The sequence below is a fragment of the Agelaius phoeniceus genome, chromosome 23, assembly GCF_051311805.1.
Source record: "Agelaius phoeniceus isolate bAgePho1 chromosome 23, bAgePho1.hap1, whole genome shotgun sequence".
NCBI classification, from domain to species: domain Eukaryota; kingdom Metazoa; phylum Chordata; class Aves; order Passeriformes; family Icteridae; genus Agelaius; species Agelaius phoeniceus.
In genome coordinates, this window is record NC_135287.1 from 5,924,857 (window position 1) to 5,949,615 (window position 24,759).

Below are 24,759 nucleotides of genomic sequence, written 5' to 3' on the forward strand. Positions count from 1 at the left end.
CTGGCATTGCATTTTGCACAGAACCTATTTTTCCAACATGTTGGATCAAATTCTGAAGCTTGACCGCTTGGGTCAGACTCTGATAGCTTTCACAAGAAGCAGTTTTGGTTTTTTTCCTCTGAGAGCCACAAATTAATAGATTTTGAATGAAGACAGGAATGGGACACTTCCTAGCGTTTAAAATCTGGATTCAAATCCATATTTTACAGGTTGGGTCTAGCCCACAATTCAACTCATTTGGCAACGCTTTCTCTTCTAATTGAGATATCTAGTTCCAATTCAAATATCTAGTTCAGATATCACCAAATCCAACTTCTGCCCCCCCCCCAACAATCCCACCCTGTCCCTGGGAGGTGACACGTGGAACTTCACACGGGAACACTCCACACTGCTGGAATCCCTAAGGGTTTTCCTGTTCTTCCTGGAGATCCCAGGGTTTTCCCCGATGCCCTGGGTTGGTTTGGGTTGTTTTTTTTTGGTTTTTTTTGTGGGTTTTTCTGCCTTACCCTGAAGAGTTGAAGCCAGAGGAGTTCATGGCAGCTTTGGAGTTGCTCTGGGCTGTGCCGGGGCTGCTGGCATGGAGGGCACTGCCAGGGGACGAGGGCCTGCTGGAGTTCCCTGGGGAGCACGAGGATGTCACTGCGTGGGACAGAGCACGGTGAGCCTGGCATCCCCTCCTGCCCCAGCATTCCCACCCCGTGGCTCCCTCATTCCTGCCCTGGGGAAGGGTGGGGACCCCAGGAATGTCCTCAGTTCCTGTATCTGGGAATCTCAGGTCTCCAAGGAGAACTGACTCTGACCCACCCTTGATCTGGCTCCTCTGATTCCCTGCCCTGGGCAAGGTGAGGAACCCCAGAAATGTCCCCTGCTCCTGTATCTGGGAATTTCTGGTTTCCAAGGAGATCTGACTCTAACCCACCCTTTCATCTGGCTCTGATTCCCTGCACTGGGGAACCCCAGCAATGTCCCCTGTTCCTCTATCTGGGAATCTCAGCTCTCCAAGCAGATCTGACACTGACCCATCCTTTATCTGGCTCCTCTGATTCCCTGCTCTGCCCTGGGGAACATGGGGGGAGCCCAGGAATGTCCCCTGCTCCTGTATCTGGGAATTGCTGGTTTCCACAGAGATCTGATTCCAACCCATCCTTTATTTGGCTCTTCTGATTCCCTGCCCTGGGCGAGGTGGAGCACCCCAGGAATGTCCCCTGTTCCCTATCTGGGAATCTCAGCTCTCCAAGCAGATCTGACACTGACCCATCCTTTATCTGGCTCCTCTGATTCCCTGCTCTGCCCTGGGGAACATGGGGGACCCCAGGAATGTCCCCTACTCCTGTATCTGGGAATCTCAGCTCTCCAAGGACATCTCACTCTAACCCACCTTTTATCTGGTTCTTCTGATTCCCTGCCCTGGTGAATTCCCTGCCCAGGAATGTCCCCTGCTCCTCTACCTGGGAATCTCAGCTCTCCAAGGACATCTCACTCTAACCCACCTTTCATCTGGTTCTTCTGATTCCCTGCCCTGGTGAATTCCCTGCCCAGGAATGTCCCCTGCTCCTCTACCTGGGAATCTCAGCTCTCCAAGGAGATCTGACTCTAACCCACCCTTTATTTGGCTCCAGTTGTGCCTGGCTCCCAAACCTGACCACCCCAGCCCAGGATTCTGTGGGAATGTTCTTCTGCCCAGTGTTTTCCATGTTTTTACCCCACCCCACGGCACAGCTGGGCTGTTCTCTCCCAGCTGTGTGGGGACCCTTTCCCTGGCCACAGCCAAGGCTCTGATGGAGATTACCCTGCAAATGTGACCCAGAAATGCAGGAGGCAGGGATTAAAGGGCAAAGGAAGGATGGAAGGGAGGTTCCCCAAGGCTCACCAGTCCCAGGCATGGTGCTGTGCACTGGATTGACGGAGAGGGGCCCCAAGGAGCCTGAGGTAGAGACCTGGGCAGGAACAGAGGCACTGAGAGGGGAGAAATCACATCCTGCACTCCTTTCACAGCCCCCTGGAGCGTGCTGGCCCCCAGGGACACACCACCCACAGCCGGGACTCTCCTGGGCATTCCCAGTCCAGGATGCAATCACATCCCCCATTAATTTGGGAAAGATTTTTCTTCATCAATCTCAAGGGGAAAAGCTTTGGGATGGCATCATGATTTGACTAAATTATCCTACAGTTAAACTAATCAATTCCTACAATTAAACTAATCAATTTCTTTCCAGTGTTTTCAATAAACAGAATTATCACTTAATTGTTATAATTCAGCTGATTGTTTTCAATAGATGGAATAATAAAAAATGTCCTGGGTGAGATTCCACTCAGGCAGCTGAACCCCAAGTCCCCCTCACCCTCCCTTTCTTGGGAAAGATTTTTCTTCATCAATCTCAAGGGGAAAAGCTTTGGGATGGTATTAGGTGGTATTATGATAATTTGACTAAATTATCCTAATCAATTCCTCCTAGGAAACTTTTCTTTCTAGTGTTTTCAATAAACAGAATTATCCCTTAATGAATTGTTCTAATTTAGCTGATTGTTTTCAATGGATGGAATAATAATAAATTATATATATATATATACATATATATAAAATTATACATATATATATGTATATATATATATAATTTATTATTATTCCATCCATGATGCTATCCCTATCTATCTATATATATATATATATATATATATATATATAGGGATAGCATCATGATTTCATGATTTGACTAAATTAATTATCCTGGGATAATTAAACTAATCAATTCCTCCTAGGAAATTCAATTCCTCCTCAACTAAACAATTAAACTAATCAATTCCTCCTAGGAAACTTTTCTTTCTAGTGTTTTCAATAAATGGAATTATCACTTAATGAATTGTTATAATTTAGCTGATTGTTTTCAATGGATGGAGTAATAATAAATTATATATATATATGTACATATATATGTACATATATATAATGAAAATATATACGTACAATAATAATAATAATAATATATACATGTATAAATAAATAAATAAATATATATATATATATATATATATATGTACATATATATAAATAAAAATGATAAATTCTGGGTGGGATTCCAGCCAGGTGGCTGCATCCCAGGCCCCTCACCAGTCTGGAGTTGTAGATGGGTGATTTGATGGGGGATGGCATGGGGCAGCTGATCCGCTTCTCCTTCTGGCGCCGGTTGCAGAACCAGACCCGAACCACTTCCTTCTCCATGGAGAGCTGCTCTGCTATCAAGGAGATCTCCTCTGAGCTGGGCTTGGGGTTCTGCTGAGAGAGGCAGAAGGTTAAAAAGCCCAAAGAAACCCAATAAATCTGCTCTGAACTGGGTTTGGGGGTCTGTTGAGAGAGGTAGCAGGTTAAAAAAGCCCCAAACAGCAGAAGGAGACCTCTGGGCTTGGGGTTCTGCTTAGAGAGGCAAAAGGTTTAAAAGCCCCAAAGAACACAAGGAAATCTCTGAACTGGGCTTGGGGTTCTGCTGGGAGAGGCAGGAAGTCAAAAAGCCCCAAAAAGCACAAGGAAATTTCTGAACTGGGATCTCTGGGTTTGGGCTCTGCTGAGAGAGACAGCAGGTTAAAAAAGCCCCAAAGAACACAAGGAAATCTCTGAACTGCAATCTCTGAACTGAGACCACTGGGCTTGGGGTTCTGCTGAGAGAAGCAGGAGGTTAAAAAGCCCCAAAAAGCACAAGGAAATCTCTGAATTGGCATCTCTGGGCTCGGGCTTTGCTGAGACAGGCAGGAGGTTAAAAAGCCCCAAAGAGCATCAGAGGCTGCTGGGAGGACAAGGGTGGGGTTGGCTGTGAGCTGGGAGGGGACAAAAGCTGAGTCCAAGGGTAAATATTTGGGTGAGAGATTATGTTCTGTGAAGCACAAAGTGCCTCTGGTTCCACATCAGCCCTCCCAGAGTCAGGGGGGAGATGAGTCACAGCTCCTGCCCCTGGTACAAATCTCTTCCCTCTTTGACCTTCACAGCACCAAAAATCAGAGCTGGGCTCACCTAAACCTGGTGGCCCTGCCACCATCCAGGGGACAGGAGCTCAGAAAAGTCACTGCCTCCCTCTCCCTTTTCTCATTAAAAAAGGGAAAGAACAGAGCCCACCCTGCCCTCTGAGTAATTTGTTTTCATTCCTTTTGTCTCTGTGGGGTTTGCTCAGAGCTGAAGCTCAGAAATGTCAAAGCTACCTGGCACAGGGGTAGATAATATAATCTGCCAAGGTAATATTCCCATTGCAGAAATTGCCTTCTACCACCTAGAAATGAGCTGCTAAAATGATCTGATGCTGACTGAGCAAGTTTTGATATGAGGGAGAAACCAAGGAAAAACAAGCTCAGGAACAGTTTTGATTTGAGAAATTTCCAACTTTAGTCCTGTTGATTAAAGTTCTCTGATGCCTGTAGTGATTTTTCTTGAAATTCTTGGAGCTTAAAAAGTAGAAGGGTTCAACTTTTGAATGGGTTCAGGAAAAATATTTGGAGCAACAAGTTCTGGGGTCTCAGAAGAGCTGCTCAATGGGGCACTGTGGCCACAGAACTCCTGTGACACTTCTGCAACTCACAAAGAAAAGAGTTGGGTGCAGATATATATATATATATATATATATATATATATATATATATATATATATCAGCTTTGGCCCAGTGGGTGATAATGGGGAAATGTGGTGCTAAAATTATAATTCCCTTAGAATAACATTCAACAAGGAAATAATTGGGAATTTCTTTGGGTTTAACACTTTACCTGTTAGCTCCTTCAAGCATTTTTAACCCACTCTCAAATAATAGGGAATTCCTTTGGGTTTAACACTTTTTGCTTCTTCAAGCATTTTCTAACCTGCTATCAAAAAATACCCCCCAAAAAAAACCTCTTTTCTTGAGAGGACTCAGTGCCACAGGCTTGCAAATGCCAGGCTGAGGGAGAGAAGGATTTTCCCCTCACATCTTGGAATCTCTTCTCCAGCGTGGAGCGGATGTTGGTCTCAATGCTGGTCCTCTTCTTCCTTTTCCGTCCAAACATCTCATTCACTGAGGGGTAGGAATTGGGGGTGCTCATGGAGGAATCCAAAGGAGCAGATTCTGGGGAAAGAGGGAGGGGAAAATGAGATCTCCAAGAAGATACTGAGTTATTTTCATTCCCAGATACTTCCTGTGAAAGTATCTGGTGCCGTCTAAAACAGATTAATTAAATTAATTTAAAGGTGCCTTCTAAAATAGATTAATTGTTCCTGCATTGTGGATCCTCCCTCTGATGATGATTAAAATTGCTCCAAATCCATCAACGAGCTTGCCCAAATCAAAGAAGAAAAATGTTTTAACCCACACACTGTTTTTCCCTTGTGAGCCTGATCCCCAGCCTGCTCTGACAGGGACCAGGAGTGTTCCAACAATTTCATTTCCCACAGAAAAGGATGTGACCAAAGCATTTGGCTCGGGTGGCTGAGATGTGACCAATGGCTCAGACATCCTGGAGGGTTGGGTGAAGCACGAGGCTGACGTGAGGTCAGCACAGGACACCACCCCAAACCCTGGGAATTCCCCTCTCAGTGAAATCCTTCCTTTCCAGCTGCTCCCCTTCTTCTCCAGCTCCCACAGCGAGGGGCTCAAGGGGTTTGGGGTTCCTGGATGGATCCTCTCCTGCTGCTGGTGATGCCTAAGGTTTCAGATTTTGTATTTTTCAGATTTTCAGGTTTTGGCTTTTCTATTTTTCAGGTTCTGTGCTGCTTTAGTGTGTGGGTCTGGGTTCACATCAGGGGATGCTGAGCTCTGTGCACAGAGCAGGGAGACAAAACAATTCCTGCTCCAGCTGGGCACCAAGGACAAATGATCCAAATCTCAGCCCAGGAGCACAAACACCGTGGGCTGGAGAGAGAAAAACAAGGATGGGACTGCAGGGGCTAAAGCTGGAATGGGACAATGAACTGCAAGATGCAAATGGAGCAGAACTGATCCAAGGGAGAGACCCCGGGAGCGCTCGTGCATTTTGGGACCATTTGGGTTCATCTTGGGTCCATTTTGGGACCATTTTGGGTTCATCTTGGGTTCATGTGTGACCATTTTGGTTCATCTTGGGTTCATTTGGGACCATTTTGGGTTCATTTTGTGACCATTTTGGTTCACCTTGGGTGCAGCCCTGGCTGGGCTCTTGTGCTGCCCAAGGTGCATCCATTGAGGAGATCCTTTTAATAAATCCCTGCTTTATTTTGTAACTCTGTCCAGCCTCTGCTCTAGCTCAGCCTTCCCAAGGCATCAGTGACATTTCTGCCTCGCTGTCACCCACCTGCATCACTGAGCCACTTCTCCAGCAGAGGTTTCAGCTTGCACATGTTCTTGAAGCTCAGGTTGAGAGCCTCAAAGCGGGAGATCGTGGTCTGGCTGAAGTCATTCCCGTAGAGCTTCCCCATGGCCAGGCCAACGTCCCCCTGCCAGGGACACCCAAACCCCACAGTGAGCACAGGGAAACCCCTCCCTGCTGCCCCAGCCCCAGCAGAATCACAGAGGCACAGAATTACCCAGCCTGGAGAGGACCTCTCAAGCTACACCAAGGGAAATTTAGGTTGGATATCAGGAAAAAGTTTTTTACAGCAGGGGTGATAAAGTTCTGGAATGTTCTGCCCAGGGATGTGGTGGAGTCACCATCCCTGGGGGTGTTTAACAAAGCCTGGATGTGGCACTGGGTGCCAGGGTTTAATTGGGGTGCTGAGGCTGGGTTGGACTCGATGGTCTTGAAGTTCTCATCCATCCTGGTCATTCTGTGACTCTGTGACCTTTGAGATCACCCAGTCCAACCTATGACCCAACACCTCCTCATCAAATAAACCATGGCACTGAGTGCCACATCCAGTGACTCCACCACCTCCTTGGGCGGATGAGTCCAGAGCCCAATCGTTCTTTCAGTGAAGGGTTTATTCCTCTTGTAGCCTAAACTTCCCCTCAGGCTGTTTCCAGGATAGCTTCAGCCTTGTTTCCATGACCTGCCTGCCAGGGAAAGGGGATTTATTCCCCCCAGGAATCTGCCCCCACCCCTGAATACTGGAAAAGGTGCAGACATCAAGGTTATGGTGGTGAGGTGCTAGGAAGGGTTTTTCTCTTCGTGAATTTGGAAGGGAATGCTGCAAAATAACCCAAATTTACCTAACCCAGTCTTCCCTTCACCCACAGATGTCACCCTGTTTTTTTTAAGATTTTCTAAGCCTTCTGATGTTGACATTCTTGTAGTGAACTTTCTCACACACTTTCTGTAAATAACTGATTGCTTTGCATTCGTTTATGGCGGAGGAGAAAGTTGATGGGCTGTTGGTTTGTCCAGTGTCATTGGAGAGGTGGCACTGTCACCCCCCAATCCACTGTCACTTTTAGAAGACTATAAATGTTAAAATCAGAAAATGAACTTCCCTTTTCCCTCACCTTGAGAGCAGCGCTGTGCGCTTGTGTTCTTTCCTGCCCTATAGCGACACCCAGCTCTGCCCCAAATTCCCCCCATCCCCTCCCCTCTCTCTCACCTGTGTGAACCCCAGCTTGATCCTCCTTTGTTTGAAAGTCTTTGCAAACTTTTCCAGCTCCTCCAGGTCGCTGGGCTCCTCGGAAGCCCCAGCTGGGGTCAGGTGCTTCGCCACTTGCAGGTGCTGGGGGACGTCCAGGTGGGGCTCAACCGAGGAGCCAGGCAGGCCAGAGCGACCCACAGCCTGTCCAAAACACCCCAAAAAAGATGCTCAGAGGCACAAAAATAGAAAACCAAACCATTTCCTGGGCTATCTGCCCTCCCTGAGGCAGCAGGGGGAGTTTGGTAGTTCTTACACACGCTCAGGTGTGTTCTTACCCACGCTCAGGTGCGTTCTTACCTGCGAGGCCAGGCTGGGTCCGGGCTGGGAGAGGAGGAGGCTGCCCTGCTGCTGAGGGAAGGAGAGGAGGTTTGGCTGCAAAGCTGAGGAGATAAAAAAAGAGACACTTCTGGTCAGTGAACACCCCCAGGAAAGCTCGGAGGGGGAAGCTCCATTTGTTATTTCTTGCCCAAAATACAAGAATTTCAGCCCTTAGGAACGTGTCTGGCTCTGAGTGGATTATGAGAAATAAAAGGTTCTTCCCGTGGCTTTTTAGCCTGCAAGGGATCATTACACTAATGGTAGAAGTGAAATATCTCATTTGCTGATCCCTGCGTGTTCACTCATCACACTTAGGCATTTTAGAGACCTCTAATCTTGATTTTAGGTGCCAAGCAGCTGAGAATTTTCTACATCCTTCCTGGGGATTTCTCTCAGTTCTTAATTATTGTAGCTCTTAGAAAAATGGACATCTTATTTCCAATATAAGCCCTTATGACTCCAACTTTCAGCCACTTGATCTTGCTAAAAAAACCCTGATTCTGCAGCTAATCTCATGAGCCCTCCCACTCTGCTCTCAATTCTACATTTCATTTTCAAATGTCATTTGGAAGCCTTCTGACCCCTTCTTTCCTACCCTACTGTATTTCAAATAAATTGAATTTCTTTCAGAACGTCGGAGCTGACACGAAATGATGAAAGGAAGAAAGAAGGGAAATCCATAAACCCTACAAAAACTGGGATTTATGGAGAGGGTGTAATTGTTTCGTTGACAAACTGCCAAGTACAAGCCTATATCTCTTAGAGGGAATGTCCTACAGGATTAGGTTGTGTAGTTCCCTAGAAATTTAGTTGGTTTCAAGTCCATTGTGAGTGAAACCTATAGAATTTAGTGAGGATTTATAACCTTGCTCAGAGCAGTCAATACATTTAATTGATTATAACTGACAATTACAGGGAGATCCGTAGAAATTTATGGACTTCTGCTAATAAAAAGGCAAACAGATAATCTCCAAAATCAATCACTGCCCCCTCTCTCTGCCTTTTCTTATTTAATTTAGATCTGATGTGCAAAATCCCATTTATTTACTTAGGCTGGGGTTGGAATAAGCTTTCCCTAACACTGGAACAACTTCAAATTTCAAATCCAGGCTGGTAATGAGGTGCACATTTTTAGCAGAGCAGGTAATTAATCACTGCAATGGCTTTGCCTTGGGACATGGCAGATGCTCTGTCATTTGGAGTCTTTAAAATCATGATTGAACACCTCAGCTCCAGCTCTGAGGGAAATGAAGGGCTGGATTCAGGAATCACCGGTCTGACAGCTGAGATGAAGATTTCAGCAGCAATATTCAGGCTGACAGGATTCCCAAAATCTCTGTGGTTGTTTATCCCCACCTTTACAGGCTCTCCCACCCCTGACTCGGGTGTTTGGGTTTTACTGGGAATGAGGAATAAGAGCTGGGAATTTATCTGACAGCTTCAAAACACAAACAAACTAAAATCCATATCCCTGTTGGAAAGGTTCATCCCCCTGCCAAGCCCTTTTGGCAACAAAATCCATTTATGGACCCACAGTCCAAAATCAGGAGACACTCAGAACATTCTCTGAAGGCCCCAGGGAAAATTCTGGAATATTTTCTGCCTTTCTTCAGGAGGAAGAAAACTCCACTTGAACCAAACTTCCTCTCCATTTTCACTCCCCACTGGCTGTGCATGCATGTGGCAAAAGGATCATTAAACCCTGGCAATCAGCCATGCAAATGGAAATGTCCTGCACAAAAATCCAGCTCCTGGCCAGAATATCCAGCCCTGGTCAAGCCTGGAACTGGAAGGGGGTGACAAGCAAACATAGCTGCCAAAACAAGTCACTGAACAGATAAATTCCAGCCTCTCAAAGGCAGCAAGTTCTGCTTTGCGCTAAAAGATGTTTATTATTCATGAATAAAAGCAAGGCAGCAAGGAATAGATTGTCCTGACCGTATTTCAAACTAACAAATTCAAAATTATTTGTAAATATACATCAAGTATCTTTATCCATCACTCAGTGTCATTTGGCAGAGAGGAGAATTTATATCTTGTCAGGAAGAAATAAATTCCCCACTTGCTTTTGGAGTGTGTGAGCCAGAGGGTTCAAGCTGCGGAGATTTATTGTTATAATCCTGAATTTTAGTTCATGTGGAGGGAGCTCCATGCTGGGATAAATCAAAGCACAAGCCAAGGATCCAAATCCCCTTGGATCTGCCAGGTTATGAATTAAAGCCTAAAACATCCCCGGGGGTGGGAGAAATGCTGTAAGAATACTGGGGGTAAAACCAGAATTACAGGGAGTTCATCAAGCATGGGGTGAGTCCTCAGCACTTTCCTGGAGCTGATTTTGGGAGCAGGGAGACCTTTCCAAACATCCAAACCTCTCCCTCTCATCCCAGAGCTGCTCCTGGCTCTGCTGGACCTGTTCTGCTCCTTCCCTGCAATTCCCCTCCCTCCAAACCATCGGCCCGAGCCCTGATGAGCTTTCTGCAATTAATGAGGAGCGGGAGGGAGCAGCTCCTTCTCTGCTCTGCGGGAATTCCAGGCTGGGATCGCTGCCTGGCCCCAAGGTGGCACTCGAGGAGCGCGCAAGGAGCCAGCAACATCTCCGGCATGGATTTGGGATCATCCCCGGCAGCATCACCCGGGGAAAACCCGACATCCCCCAGAAACGGAGGTTTTAAAGTATTTATCCATCTCTGTCGCCTTATATTTTATATTTGGCGATTCATATTTTCATATCTATTTGTAACCTGCAGTTCTTTAGTGTGGAACTCTAAACTCCACACACAGTGGGAGCTGCTGCTTCCCCATTTTGGGCAGACACAACAATTCCTCTCTGGGATTTCAGCTTTTCTATTTTCCATCTACTTGAAAGAGATTATATGATATTTAATACTAATACCACTACTATTCCTACTACTACTACCAATAACAATAAATTATATTTAATAATAGTATATAATTATGTTTTCCATCTATTTGTAACCCTGCAGTTCTTTAGTGTACAACTCTAAACTCCACACACAGTGGGAGCTGCTGCTTCCCCATTTGGGCAGACACAACAATTCCTCTCTGGGATTTCAGCTTCTCTATTTTCCATCTACTTGAAAGAGATGATATTATATTTAATACTAATGCTACTAGTACCAATAATAATAAACTCTATTTAATAATAGTATATTATTATATTTTCCATCTATTTGTAGCCCTGCAGTTCCTTAGTGTAGAACTCTGAACTCCACACACAGTGGGAGCTGCTGCTTCCCCATCTGGGGCAGACACAACAATTCCTCTGCAGGCCTGGCAATCAAGGACACCTCACTGCCTCAGGGCCCAGAGATGGGAACAAAAGGGAGTTGGGGGCAGCAAACTTGGGGTCAATGACTTCAATCAGCTGAAGCTGCAATTGGCAGATTCACCCCCAAAATGCAAATGGACCAAACTTATAAAAGTGTGAAACCCGTGACCCATTGTCCATTTTTGGGTGGGTTTTGTCTGCCCTAAATGTACCTGAAGGCCCTTCAATTAACAGAACTGCTTTTTATTCTCTTAATTCTGCCTGGCCTCTGTTTTTAGGTAAGCCCAAAAAAAGAAATAATTTCAACTTTTTTTTTTGCCTTACCTTGTTGTCCTGCCTGAGACTGGGACAGGAGGAACTGGGGGACTGACTGCATGTGCCCAGGAAGCAACACCAGCTGCTGCAGGGTATGGAGAGAGCTCATGTCCTGCAGAAAAACAGCAAAGGGAACAATAAAACTCAAGGATTTGTGCTCCTCATGCAGCACCTCCTCACAAATCCACGCTGAATTTCTGTATTTTGAGGGGCTGGAAGGGTGTAGGACCAAAAGTTTCAGGTGTAAGAGAAGATTCTGTGCATACAGAGACCTCCATGTGGAGAATAGTCTGTTTTTCCCTGGAAAAGTTAACTCCTGGTGACATTTTTGAGCTGGAGATTCAAAGGTTTCAGGTGCAGGAGAAGAATTCTCACTTAATTTGGGGAATTTGGGGGCTGGAGGGCTGCAGGTCCAAAAGTTTCAAGTATAGGAGAAGAATTTGGTGCAGACAGAGACATCCATGTGGAGAAGTGTCTGCTTTTCCCTGGAAAAGTTAACTCTTGATAAAGACATTTTTGAGGCAATCGAACTCTGGTTGTTAGAACAATGAAACCTCTCAGATTTCAGTTTCTTCAGACAAAGAATTTCCAGAGCTTTCTCTTCAGATAAAGCATTTCCACTGCCTAAAAATCACTCAGCAAATTGCAGCAGGCTGTCCCAGCTCACCAACTCTGCATCCCACAGGACTGTTCTGAAGACTGGGGGGAATTAAAGAATCCCTAAATTGTCCCATGGATCTGAACATCCCGTGAAAGGAGGAGGGAAAGGATTCCTGAGCACCTCTGTGGCCGCCTGGCATCCAACTCCCACCAGAATTTAACAAGAATTAAGTGCTGAACTCCACATTTTTTACCTCAGGAAAAAAAAAAAATTCCCTGGAGGAATTAATTTCTCCCCTGGTGTGAATCAATTTGAGGCAACAACAGGCTGAGATTAGGAGTTAATCTGGTCTAGAACCCTATCTCCAACAATGGCATTAACCAGACACTCATGAATGAGGAAGAGCAGGGCAAACATTATCAGAAATTCCCCACAGTGCTGTCTCAGCCTCCAATTATTTCCCAGTCCAAGGGATTTCCTGACCATGGGGTGGTTTCAAACCCTCAGAGGAAATCTCACCCCAGCACGTGTCCAGCCCAACTTTGAACCCACAAGGAAAAGCCGAGGAGGAGGAAGATGAAGATGAGGATTCACTTTTCCAGCTCAGTGCTCCTCACCCTCTCTGGCCACATTAATTTGTGGAGGGGGGTCAGGAGCAGCCCCTTTCCCTGGGATTTCAGGGCAGCCAGGTCACTCACCCCTGCAATTTGGCTCCCTGGCATCATGGATGATCCCTGCACGAGGTGCCCCGACCGAGGGGGGATGGCAGACTGCAAGGAGTCGCTGAGGTCCTCGGTTTTAATCTGCAAAAAGAGCAAAGGAAACATGGAATTAGGGAGCAGGGATGAGCAGAGGGCAGCTGGGATCCAAGAGGCTGGAGGAGGCTCCTCTTAGGGATTTTTGTGCTGTTTCCATCACTGAAAATCAGGGTTATTCCACGCTGCTTCTCCCCACTCTATCCCATGGATGGTTTTCCTGCTCTGCCAAGCACTTTGCTCAATTAAAACACTTCAGGAAAACAACCAATTTCAAGCAGCTTTTCAAAGTTTAAAGCCTTTTGTGGAGTTTTAGTGAAGACAAGAAGCAATTCTCCTTTCCAGATCACAACTCAAGTCCCGATAGGGGAGCTGGACATGGAAAACCTCTCATTTTTCCCTGCATGAAACAGAGAATGGTACAAGGGGATGGGAAAGGATGGGTCATGGAGGAAAAGACCTCAAAAAAAGCAGAGTAATCTCCTAGAATTGAAAACACAGCACTACAGGCACCAAATTAATTTGTTCAATTTCTACCAAAAAGCAAAAAGAAATTGCAAGGAAAATCTCCTTCCTCAGTTACAAGCTGTGGAAAAATAACTGGAAAACTTTACGAGTGTCCAGTGGTCTTTTTGAGCTACTTTATGTTCTTTCAAAGTTCTTGTCCACAAGAAAATAATGATTTTTAAATCAACATTCTTAGAAAAAAATGCACCCAGGGACCAGAACTGAATCCTTGTTTCTGGTTTATTCGACAATCTCCACACTCATTTCTAACTTTGCTAATACATTAAAAAAAATAATTTATTAAGAAATAATAATAATAAAAATGTGTTCCAATTGTAGTAGCAAAAGTCTTTTGGTAGCGCTGACAGGGACAGGAGGGAGGGGAGGATTTTGGAAGTTTTCAGGTAAATTCCTGAAAGGTGAGTGAGGAGTGTCCATGCACAGGGGACAGGTAAACGATACAGAACTCTCCTCTAGGAAAAGATTGACCCAAACCTTTTCTCAACACTGAACAAGGATTATTCCTCATCACAGCAAGAAGAGCCTCTAATTCCCAAAAACTGGAAAAACCAGGAGGACTCTACCAAGGACACAGCTTGAAACTCCTGAAGAGTCACCCTGACTCCAAGGAGTGAACATCCCCAAGTGTTCCCACCAGATCCCTTCCAAACCATCCCCCAAAGGTGAGCGGGGTCTTTGCCCCACTGATGGGGCCTTGAGGCCCTACAACCTCCTGCCAGCAGAGGGGGACAAGAAATCCAGCTCCACAAACCCCATCCTGAGTGAATATTTTGGGGTTTGAAGGAGCTTTTCCACCCGTTTGAGCAAAGCGAAGAAACACGCGGAATAATTCCGGTTGGAAGAGACCTCTACAACCATCGAGTGCAAGCTTTGATGGACCTCCACGAGAGGAGAAAAGGCGGAAAACGGGATCACAAGAAGCTCAACAGCTCCAGAAAAGGGAGCTGCAATGTTCCCCCCTCTGCATTTTGGAAGGTGCTGCTCGGAGGGAAGGTGATTACAACACCCCCTTTCATTACAGCTCGAGCTCTGGACACCGCCGAAACTCGTTTTGCAATACTCCCAGCTCCTTGCAGCAAGAGGTAGACATGCTATGAATTCCAGCTCTTTCCTACCTTTCAGGTTGGCATGATCATCCCTCTAAGCCTGGCAGGGCAAAAAACAAACAACAAAAAAAAAAATCAGGTGGAAAGATCTTCTCGATCGCTATCGGCAGCGATAAGTCACTGAACGTCAGGCAAAAAGGCTCAGGAGGACACCCCGTTACCCCTGAGCCATCCAGTCACTGCAGGCACGTGGTTCTTTGCATTAAAAAGAATCCATTGGAGGCAAATAAGAAAAAAAAAAATATTTGTAAAAAAAGTTGTTAAAAAAAAAATTTAAAAATTAACGTTTGTCTGCTTCATCCAAGGCTGAGCAGTCCCAAGGAATTGAAGTTTTTGGCGTCTCAGAGAGCCGGGCTGTGGATCCTGCCTGAGCTGTGATCCCGCTGGCAGTGGGGTGTTGAGGAGGCACGAGCCATTTCCAAACTGAAATCAATTTTTGCAGCTGCCAAGCGGGACGAGCTGGCGGCGCTCCAGGCACAAAGGGGTGTGTAGCCGCATCCCGGCATGGCTGGATGTGAGAACGGGAGGTGGGTTTGGCAGAGCACCGGCTCCCGACTCAAAAACAACAACAACATCTCCCACTGCTCCTTCCCCCGGCCCTGGAATTCTCCCTCCTGCGCAGTGGGCGGGAACCTGGCCTTCGTTCTTGACAAATCCTTCTCCCCCTTGCACCTATTTCCATTGGGTTTAGGCTCGAATTTACCTCGCCCTCCTCTTCCTCTTCCCTCTCTGCAGCTGGCTAATTGTTCATTAGGAGGTCGGGATCTATCCAAAACTTTGGGGATGGTTTATGCAAATCCCACTCTTTTGGTTTCTTCCCCTGGCTAAACCGGCAATATTGCCAAGTGTACATTAAAAAAAAAAAAACCCAAACCCAAAAAAACCCCAAAAAACCACACACATTGTGGGCGAGGCCACTCAATATCATGAGACTCCCTTAAAATAATGTAAATTTCGAATTAATAAAACAAGGGGAGGAATTGCCTCCTCCTTTCCCAGTGCATCTGCCTCCTCAGATTTGCAGAAAATGCCTGCAAATATGAGAAGAGTTTTCCTTGAGGGACCAAAAAAAAAAAAAAAAAACCAAGGTTGAAAGGATGAAATCCTCAGAGAATCACCTCGTGGGGGTATTTGATGGGAGCTCTGCAAGCAAGACACAGTGATTTGGGTAAAAGCAGGAGCAGATCCCCCTGGGATTGCTCAGGATCTTGGTTTTATAGGATGATCATGGATGGGGAAAGGGGAACGAGAAGTCATGGGGAGACTTTGTTCCCACTGAATTTTACTCAGAAAAAATAACAGTATTTAAGGAAAGCAACCTGGTCTAGGGGAAGCTTCGTTGCCCACGCCAATGAATCTTCCAACCTGAACCATCCCATGGAAAAAACGAGCAGGGCAAAGAGCAGGACCTGCAAATGCCCACGGCTGGGGTGAGGCGTGGGGGCTCTTGGCTGTGAATCTCCAGCACCTTCCTCCCTTTGTGGCCCGAGGGGAGGCCCAGGGCAGGGCTGGGAGCGGGTAACGGCAGCTGGAGGCACGAGAGCTCCTCTGGGCCAGGGCAGGAATCACACTTGCAAATCTCAAGTGGATGTTTGGATGTTTTCACAGCCTCGAAACAGGGTCAGCCCCCGAGCAAGCCGAGCGAAAAACACAGGAAGGGTGACTGGCTGCAAAAGAGAGAGTCCCTTCCGAAGTTGGCTTGAACAGCTGCAAGGATGGATGGTTTCTTACCTATCTCCGGCCTAAACACAAAAACAAAAAGCAAAACAAACTAAGAAACACATTGAGGGTGATGGAAAATGATCAAAGCTCCGGAGCCCGCTTGCGTAATTGATTTGTGGAAGGTGTTTCATAAACATTTCATAAGAAGGAGAATTATGAAGAAAACATCTCCCAACCTGCCTGCAATTACTGCACAAACTCTTCCTTACCAGTAGGAAGAAGGGGAGAGGAAAAAAAAAAAAAAAAAAGAGAAAGGTACATCTGTTTTGTAACTGATCTGTGAACTTCTGGCAAACGCTCGGCTCGTGAAAACATCCTGCAGACATCTTGGAGAGCTCTGGAAAACTGGGAAATTGGGAAGATTCTGCTGAGCACCTCTGCTTGAATTCCCCTCAGATTCCATGGGCTGGTGGTTGGATCCCACGGGCTGGGCTGGAGCCCTCCATGGGGAATCCCAGTTTAGGGATAATTTCAATGTCTTCCCCACCTATCAGAGCCCAAAATCCTCATTTGGATGAGCTCCCAGTGTGACACACACACAGTGCTCCATCATCCTCCTCACTCAGCCACCAATTCAGAGCCTCCAATCCTCTCCCAAATCCAGGTCTGGATCTCTCCTGTCCAAGCCCTGTCAGCCCTCTCCAGCCCCAGTTATCAGGCAGGAACCACGTTAGTGGGAGATGCAGACACCCCCATTTGTTGTGAAGCTCCTATTTAGCCAGTGACCTCTTTGCAACACATTTATCTGCCTCCACATCTGCCTTATCTCACAGTCAGAGCCGAGTTTAGGAGTTTGACTCACTCCCAGCCCTGCAGAGCAGAGGGGAGAGGAGGCTCAGGCGCACACAGAGGGTCTGGAGCACCCAGAGAAGGAACAGCTCTGAGTCACCCCAAAACGCTTTGAGTCACCCCAAAGTGCTCTTCAGCACAGCAGGGCTGCCTCGAGCTGCCCCAAAACCCTTTGCCTGGGGCTCAGGGAGGAGGATTTAAGCTGGAAACAGGAATTAAGCTGGATCTAAGTCTCCTGCAGCTCCCTGATCCTTCCCACCTTGGGATGGCGTAAGCGCTCCGCCGTGAATTACCCGCACACGTGGGCCCCATAAAATAAAAAACACACTAATAATAAATTATGGCAATAATAATAATAGTAATAATGGGGTTGCAATTACTATTTCCACATGTACTATCCTGCACATACAGCAGGGCTTAACAGCCACCTGGAAAGAAGGCAGAAAACCTTTATGTCAGTGCCACGATATTCACCCTGCAATGTTTATGTGCCACTGAAGGCTGGGGATTTTTGGAAGCTGTCAGCATGACAGAGAGGAATTCAGCGTGGGATCAACTCCCAAACAAGCTCTGTCCTAAAGCTCAGCCATGGCAAATTCAAATGCAATCCCAAACCTCAGCACACCTGCATCGCCCTCCACGGGGCCTTTGAGTTTATTAATTGAGGTGTGATCTGATAGGGTTTATCCTCAGCTTCAGCTTGGGATGGAAATGGTTGTGCTGGAGTCAAAGTAGGGGTGGGAAGGCAAAACTTTAGGGGCAACCAAGCTGCACACTCGACAGGAGAAAACAAACACAACCACACGCAGCTCTTGTGGGCTCTCTGAGACAGCTCTTCCATGGAATTTTTGCTTCCAAACAAACAGGGAAGAGAGAGAAGTCCCCCCCTTGCTGTGCTGAACCTCAAATGATCACCTGTGGCACAGGGAGAGGAGAACCACAGCAGAGGTGGGAAGAGCACCTGCCCTGCCTGGCCACGCTCAGGGTGACACCTGCTCAGGTGGGAGGGAGGGTCCTGCCCCACAGCCTGGGGGGCTCCGAGCCTCTGGGTGCTCTCAGGGGCACACAACTGCCGGAAAGATACTGAAAAATCAACTTCCAGCACCTTCCCTCTGAGCAGGGATACCCAGGCACATGGTACCTTCCCTGTGGGCACCCCAAACTGGGAGCATTTAACACGAGATGCCATTTTCTTGGTCACAGTGGCCACAAGCTCCACTCAAAGCATGGGAAATTATTTTCCCACCATCAAGGCTGGGATTTCTGCCCTGTTTCCCCTGCCAGGACTCCCCCAGCCTTCCCGTGGGTTGCAGCACTGCTCCCTGCACCTCTCTCTCCCCACATTTCACTTGCTCAACTCCCAAACCTCTCCAGATCGGTCCTGCCCCACAGCCTGGGGGGCTCAGAGCCTCTGGATGCTCTCAGGGGCACAGAACTGCTGGAAAGGTACTGAAAAATCAACTTCCAGCACCTTCCCTCTGAGCAGGGATACCCAGGCACATGGTACCTTCCCTGTGGGCACCCCAAACTGGGAGCATTTAACAGGAGATGCCATTTCCTTGGTCACAGTGGCCACAAGCTCCACTCAACGCATGGGAAATGGGATCTGCCCATGGATCCAGCCTGTCCAGATCCCTCTGCAGAGCCTTCCTGCCCTCCAGCAGATGAACACTCCCACCCAGCTTGGTGTCATCTCCCAGCTGACTGGGGGTGCACTTGATCATGTCCCCCAGGTCACTGATAAAGACGCTGACAAGAACTGTCCCCAGTGCTGAGCTCTGGGGGACTCCACTTGTGGCTGGATGCCAGGAGGGCATAACTATTCACCACAGGGTCCACCCATAACTCCATTGCATGTGATGCAATACACATCTAAAACTCTGCCTAAAATTTTGGGAATCCGTTTGTTTTGTGTCGTTATTTAAAAATAACTTGTGCGATCCGATTTCCGAAAAAGCAAGTGTTCAATCACTGTAAAAATGAAAAATGTTCGAGGCACCTTAATTTGAATATTTCATGATGAAGCATCCTTTCCCACCATCAAGGCTGGGATTTCTGCCCTGTCTCCCTGCCAGGACTCCCCCAGCCCTCCCGTGGGTTGCAGCACTGCTCCCTGCACCTCTCTCTCTCTCCACATTTCACTTGCCCAACTCCCAAACCTCTCCAGAACTCCACCTCTGCCTACACCTCCGTGCTTATCTGCTCTGCTCCCACCCTGGGCTGCATCCCTGCCCCTTTCCTTATCACCCTGATTTCACACACTCCACTCCATGGCTTCTCCCCTGCCCTCCTGCAAGCTCACACAGGTCCCCTGGAGCCCGAGCACGTTCCTGCTCCACTCCAAATTTGCCTGATTGGGATTTTCTGGGCTGAGAATTTGCCCTGCATGAAAAATTTCCTTTTTTTTAATTATTATTATTATTTTTCCCCATCCATGGGGAGGAATCTCTGCCCTCTGGCAGTGGCAAATGCAAACACCTGGCACTCCCTGAGTTAGTCACCCATGGGGACAGTGCCCACCCTGCCCTTGGGTGGGGACACACTGCCCAGCACATTTTAGGAGGAATTAGCTTAGAATCAGGCTGGGGCTGGCTCCATCCCAGCTCCACTGGCCTCTCCTGCTGGTCCCTAGCACTTTTGGCACTGGGAGCTGGGACAGGAGAAGAGCAGGAGAAGATTGCAATGACCACACCAAAAAGTGCAATTAAAAGAGAAAGGGAGAGCGAGGAAGATGGGAGAGCGAGGAAGATGGGAGAGCGAGGAAGATGATGGGAGAGCGAGGAAGATGATGGGAGAGCATCACACAGGGTTTCATTTTGGGTGGAGGGATGAAGTCCAAGGGTTGGGAGAGCTCAGAGCCAGCTCTCTGCTCCCAACCAATGGGAATTCCACGGGCTGGGGAAGCAGCCAGGAAGGTCCCTGCTGGATAAACCCACTGATCCCAGAACCTCTGGGGAGGGAGAAAATGCTGGAAAAACCCATTGATCCCACAGGGAGAACCTCTGGAGAGGGAGAAAATGCTAGATAAACCCATTGATCCAACAGGAGCACTTATGGGGAAGGAGAAAATGCTGGATAAACCCACTGATCCCACAGGGAGAACCTCTGGGGAGGAAGAAAATGCCAGATAAGCCCTTCTTCTCCTTCTGGGGAGGAGAAAATGTTGGATAAACCCATTGATCCCACAGGGAGCACCTGTGGGGAGGGAGAAAATGCCCTTGGATGTCCAAAATTAGAGACCTTGCTGGGAACTCATCACCTTCCTCTTGCTGTGCTGGTGCAGGACAGGTACAGAGCCCCACCCTGGCTGGGTGGTGCAGGTCTGGGGGGAATTCTTGGAGCTCAGCAGATGAAAGGGCTCCAAGGACTCCGAGTCCTTCTCCTCATTAGCGGTGACTCCCTGGGAGTCACATCCAGCACAGCAGCTCGTGCCACCCAACCCTCAAAAAAGGTGCTGGGCCACCTGGGTTGTGGCAGCCCTGCCTTTGGGCTGAGTTTCTGCTGTGGAAAACGAGTTTTGTGACCCTTCAGAGAGATCCACGAGGCTGGGGCTTGTCCCTGGTGAGCACAGAAAGCGTTTGCTGAAGGGTGAGCAGGGGATTTGCACAAAGATCTCCGTCTCTCCCTCTCAAGCAGATCTGGAGCAGCTGACCCAGGTGTTTTGCCAAGCAAACAGGTGTAGGAATCACGCTGTAAATGAAGTTTGCCCTTCGAAAGCAGGAGAGCAGGAGTTTGGGAAAGGACTGCAGCTGGATGTTAAGGGACAGATAAAATGCAGCCAGCTCTGGGATGTTGTCAACAAATTAATTCAGTGGTTTCAGTCCATCTCCTGAGAAAAACAATTTAAAAGGCCAAATTCTCACTCCTAATTGCACCCCCTTTCCCTCACAATTCCCCTGGCCTGTTTGGGAGTTCATTCCCAGCAAACTCAGAACAAACCCAGCCTGAAGAAGGGGTTCCTCTGCATATCTGTCCTAAGCAAAGCAGGGCCAGATTTAGGCACAGAGGACTTTCCCTGGAGCCAGGGCTTTCTCTGATGCTCTCCCAAAGGGCTGCATCTCAATGAGGAACCTGCACACAAACAAATTTATGCAATCAGCCTGTCCCTAGGACAGAGCAGGGAGACTTCAAAAGGGAAAGGCCAGGGCAGAGCTGAGCTTAGATCCAGTGTCAGGCCCTGATTTCCAGCCAGGGGAGGCTCAAGAGATGAAAAGCAGATGCAAGAACTCAGGCTGATGCCCTGGGGCAACGGGGAGAAGAGAGAGTGAAATCTGAATTGATCCCCAGAGGGGAGAAGGAAGCAGGATGTGAACCTCCCCTTGAGAGGAGGGCAAAACAGGACTGGGATGGAAATGTGGATGGCAGACTGAAACCTGAGCTACCCAAGCAGGAACAGCAATGACATCCAGGGAGCACATGAGAGCAGGGGGAGGTGGGAACAGGGAGCAGAATGAGAAACGATGAGAGAGATCCCCGGCGGGGAGGGAAGCCCTGGTGCAGTGAAATTAAATGTGCAGGGAGTTTTGCATCCCAGATATTAATAACAAACTACCCAGCGAGCTGGGCCCTCCTGTGCACCTTCAAAAGGATGGAGGGGAGGAAGAACTTGTCTGTGGTTGAGCACAAGACGATGAATCAGAGGATGGGAGTCCAGAACCCAGCTCTGAGCAAGGGCCTGGGTTTCAATCCAGCCCAACGTCCAGGGGCAAGTGGCCCACGAAGCATCCCCTGAGCCCAGCTGCAGTCACAGAGCTCAGCAGCCCTGGGAAAGCCAGGCTGTGTCTGCAGGACACCTCCCCACCTCGCAGAGGCACCGAGGGATGCTGAGCCCATTAGCAAAGAGCCCTCAGACGTGTGGGTGGAAGGTACCAAACGAGGTCAGGGCGCTCATTAATGGCACTGAAAAGGGATTTTCACATCTCAGGTGCAGCTTGCCCACTTTGAATCTCTCACATCTGTGTCTACAGGACAGCAGCTGTGGAGCCCTGAGATAACTCGCCCTGCTGCCTCAAAGCAGCTGCTGGAAATCCCACACAAGCCCCCAGAATTAAAGTTTCTTTGGGCAAGGACTGTCAGATGTGAAGAGAAGAGGGAGAGAAGTTAGACAAGGAGGTCTTGAGGGGAGGGAACCCCTCCAGCCTCTCCTGAGAGAGCAGGGCAGTAACACACAGGATGCTTGACCTGGTTTTAGAAAGGAGGAATTTTCAACAGACCCAGCTGCAAAGGCTTTCTAGGAAGCCTGTTGGAAATCCATATCCTCACTCCATCCCCTGGCTGGGGTGAACCACAGGCAGCAAAGAGCAGGAATAAAGAACCAGCAGTGAAACTGAAGCTGAGCCCTGCTCAGGCACCTCAGAGCCTGACTGTCTGTCCCAAACTTTGTCAAATCTCCCAGCCAGATCAGCTTCAGATTGAGGTGATTGATGATAATGACAGGTTTGATAAACAAATGACAGCCTGTCCTGCAAGGTCAGCCTTTTGCTGGCATGAAGAGTGCCTGGCACATTTGGGTAGGGAGCAGGGGCAGATCCTGCCCAGCTCTGCTCACACAAAAACCTGTGAGCTTCATTTCAAGGGCCACAAAAACCTGTCAGCATCATTTCAAGGGGGACAAGAACATTTGAGCTTCACTTCAAGGGGGACATTTCCCCTCCCAGCTCTGGAGAGCAGGGAGTGTGCAAACCCAGGGCACTGGGAACATTTCTGTGTCTGCTCTGGGGTGCCCCACTGACTTTGACCCTCACTCATGTAGAAAGTTTCCTAAAGACTTCAAGATAGACTGGAACCCACAAAAGTGTGAAATTTAGAGATTGTAGAGAGAAATATAGATTACAGAGAGGAGTGTAGGTGTATCACTTGGTGAGAAATTGAGGTTTTGGGATTTTTAGGACGTTGTGGATGGAAGCAAGGTGGAGGGCACAGGGTTTGTCCTGGATTTGTTCTTCATGGGTTTGGTGGCATTTTGTAATTGGGCAGAAAAGTCTGCATTGCAGCTCTTTGGGATCAGTTATTGGGTTAAAAGGGAAAATAATCCAGGTGTCAGTTCTTAATTGGAGGGTCTTAAAAGACCTTGGAACAAGAGATTGTTGGCCATTTTGTGCCTTGCTGCAGAACTCACAGTAGTGAGACTTTTGCTGATAAGAAATAATAAATAAACACCTGAGTCTGAGCATGAACCACTGCCTCAAGTGCCTTCAATCCAGACCCAGAGAAACCCACAGCTGGAACCTCCACAAGGGAGGACTTGCAGAGGAGCTCTCATTCCCTCCCTGGAAGGAGGAGAGGAGATGCTGCCTTCCTCCCTGGACCAACAAGGTGCTGCCATCACCTCCCTGCTGGAAAGTGCATTGTCCTGCATTGCCCTCATTGCCTGCACAGAATGCAGCTGTGCATGGCCCTCCTGCAGCTGTGCATTGCCCTCATTCCCTGCACAGAATGCAGCTGTGCATGGCCCTCATTCCCTGCACAGAATGCAGCTGTGCATTGCCCTCCTGCAGCTGTGCATTGCCCTCATTCCCTGCACAGAATGCAGCTGTGCATTGCCCTCCTGCAGCTGTGCATTCTCCTCATTCCCTGCACAGAATGCAGCTGTGCATTCTCCTCCTGCAGCTGTGCATTCTCCTCATTCCCTGCACAGAATGCAGCTGTGCATGGCCCTCATTCCCTGCACAGAATGCAGCTGTGCATTCTCCTCATTCCCTGCACAGAATGCAGCTGTGCATTCTCCTCCTGCAGCTGTGCATTCTCCTCATTCCCTGCAGAGAATGCAGCTGTGCATGGCCCTCATTCCCTGCAGAGAATGCAGCTGTGCATTCTCCCCATTCCCTGCACAGAATGCAGCTGTGCATGGCCCTCCTGCAGCTGTGCATTCTCCCCATTCCCTGCAGAGAATGCAGCTGTGCATTGCCCTCCTGCAGCTGTGCATTGGATGCACAGCTCCCTGGGCTGGGCTCAGCCCTCACACCACTCACACAAGCCCTGGCACCTCCCAAAACCAGCAGCCCTCCATCCCTGTGTGCTCTGCAGCGTTATCCCAGGGCTCTGCTCCAGACACCTGGCTCTGCAGAGCAGCTACAAAAACAAACAATCCTGGATTTCCTACAGGGGAATGAAGCCCCAGCAGAGCTGGGAGACCGCAGCACCTGGGCAGGATCGGCTCCCATTGCAGCACTCCCAGCCCTGGTCCTGCTCCCATTTTGAGGCAAACTTTGCCATTTTCACTCACATCTGTCCCTGGCCACCATCCCAGCCCATCAGGAGGCAGATGATGTCCCTGTGCAGGCTGCCAGCAGCGAAGGTGAAAGTTTATTGCTGTGCCTTTGCATTTCCCCGGCCATAAACAGGAAACAAGCAGCATTAGACTCACTAAATAAAAAAAAAGCCAAACCAGATAGGCAAGGCTGAAGATGCTGCTTTTTCCATCCACACCCTTTTCCCTCTCATTCACATACAAATTACTGTTGCATCCAGGTGGGAGGAGAGTTTGAAGAGGGGAGGGAAAGGGGGGGCAGAGCAGAGATGTTTGCCAAATAGGCTGAGGGATCAGAGGCAGCTTTCTCATAAAGCGCAGGGCTGACCCACAAACTGCTCGAAAAACCTCAAAATCCACAAGAGTTTCCCTCCCTGCCCCGTTTGCAGGGTGAGAGCAGCCCCAGCAGGGAATTGGGAGGCAGGGAAGGGGTCTAACCAGGTCACTCCACCCTTCCCATCCCGCCTGGAGCGCAGCTCGGCAGGGAGGGAGGGAAGCAGACCTGAAATGTAGGCCATCTACAAAGGCTGGGGGAGAGGCTTA

At 48.3% G+C, this 24,759-nt stretch overlaps 1 protein-coding gene across 1 annotated transcript in view; it reads right to left on the bottom strand.

Moving 5' to 3' along the window:
• Positions 1-24,759, bottom strand: part of POU2F3 (POU class 2 homeobox 3) — a 49,751-nt gene that overhangs the window by 633 nt on the left and 24,359 nt on the right. The window contains 9 exon segments of the mRNA XM_054647530.2: positions 507-639; positions 1,871-1,937; positions 3,110-3,271; positions 4,943-5,079; positions 6,281-6,422; positions 7,503-7,685; positions 7,842-7,924; positions 11,476-11,578; positions 12,766-12,870. Of these exon segments, the coding sequence (XP_054503505.1) occupies positions 507-639; positions 1,871-1,937; positions 3,110-3,271; positions 4,943-5,079; positions 6,281-6,422; positions 7,503-7,685; positions 7,842-7,924; positions 11,476-11,578; positions 12,766-12,870 (1,115 nt within the window).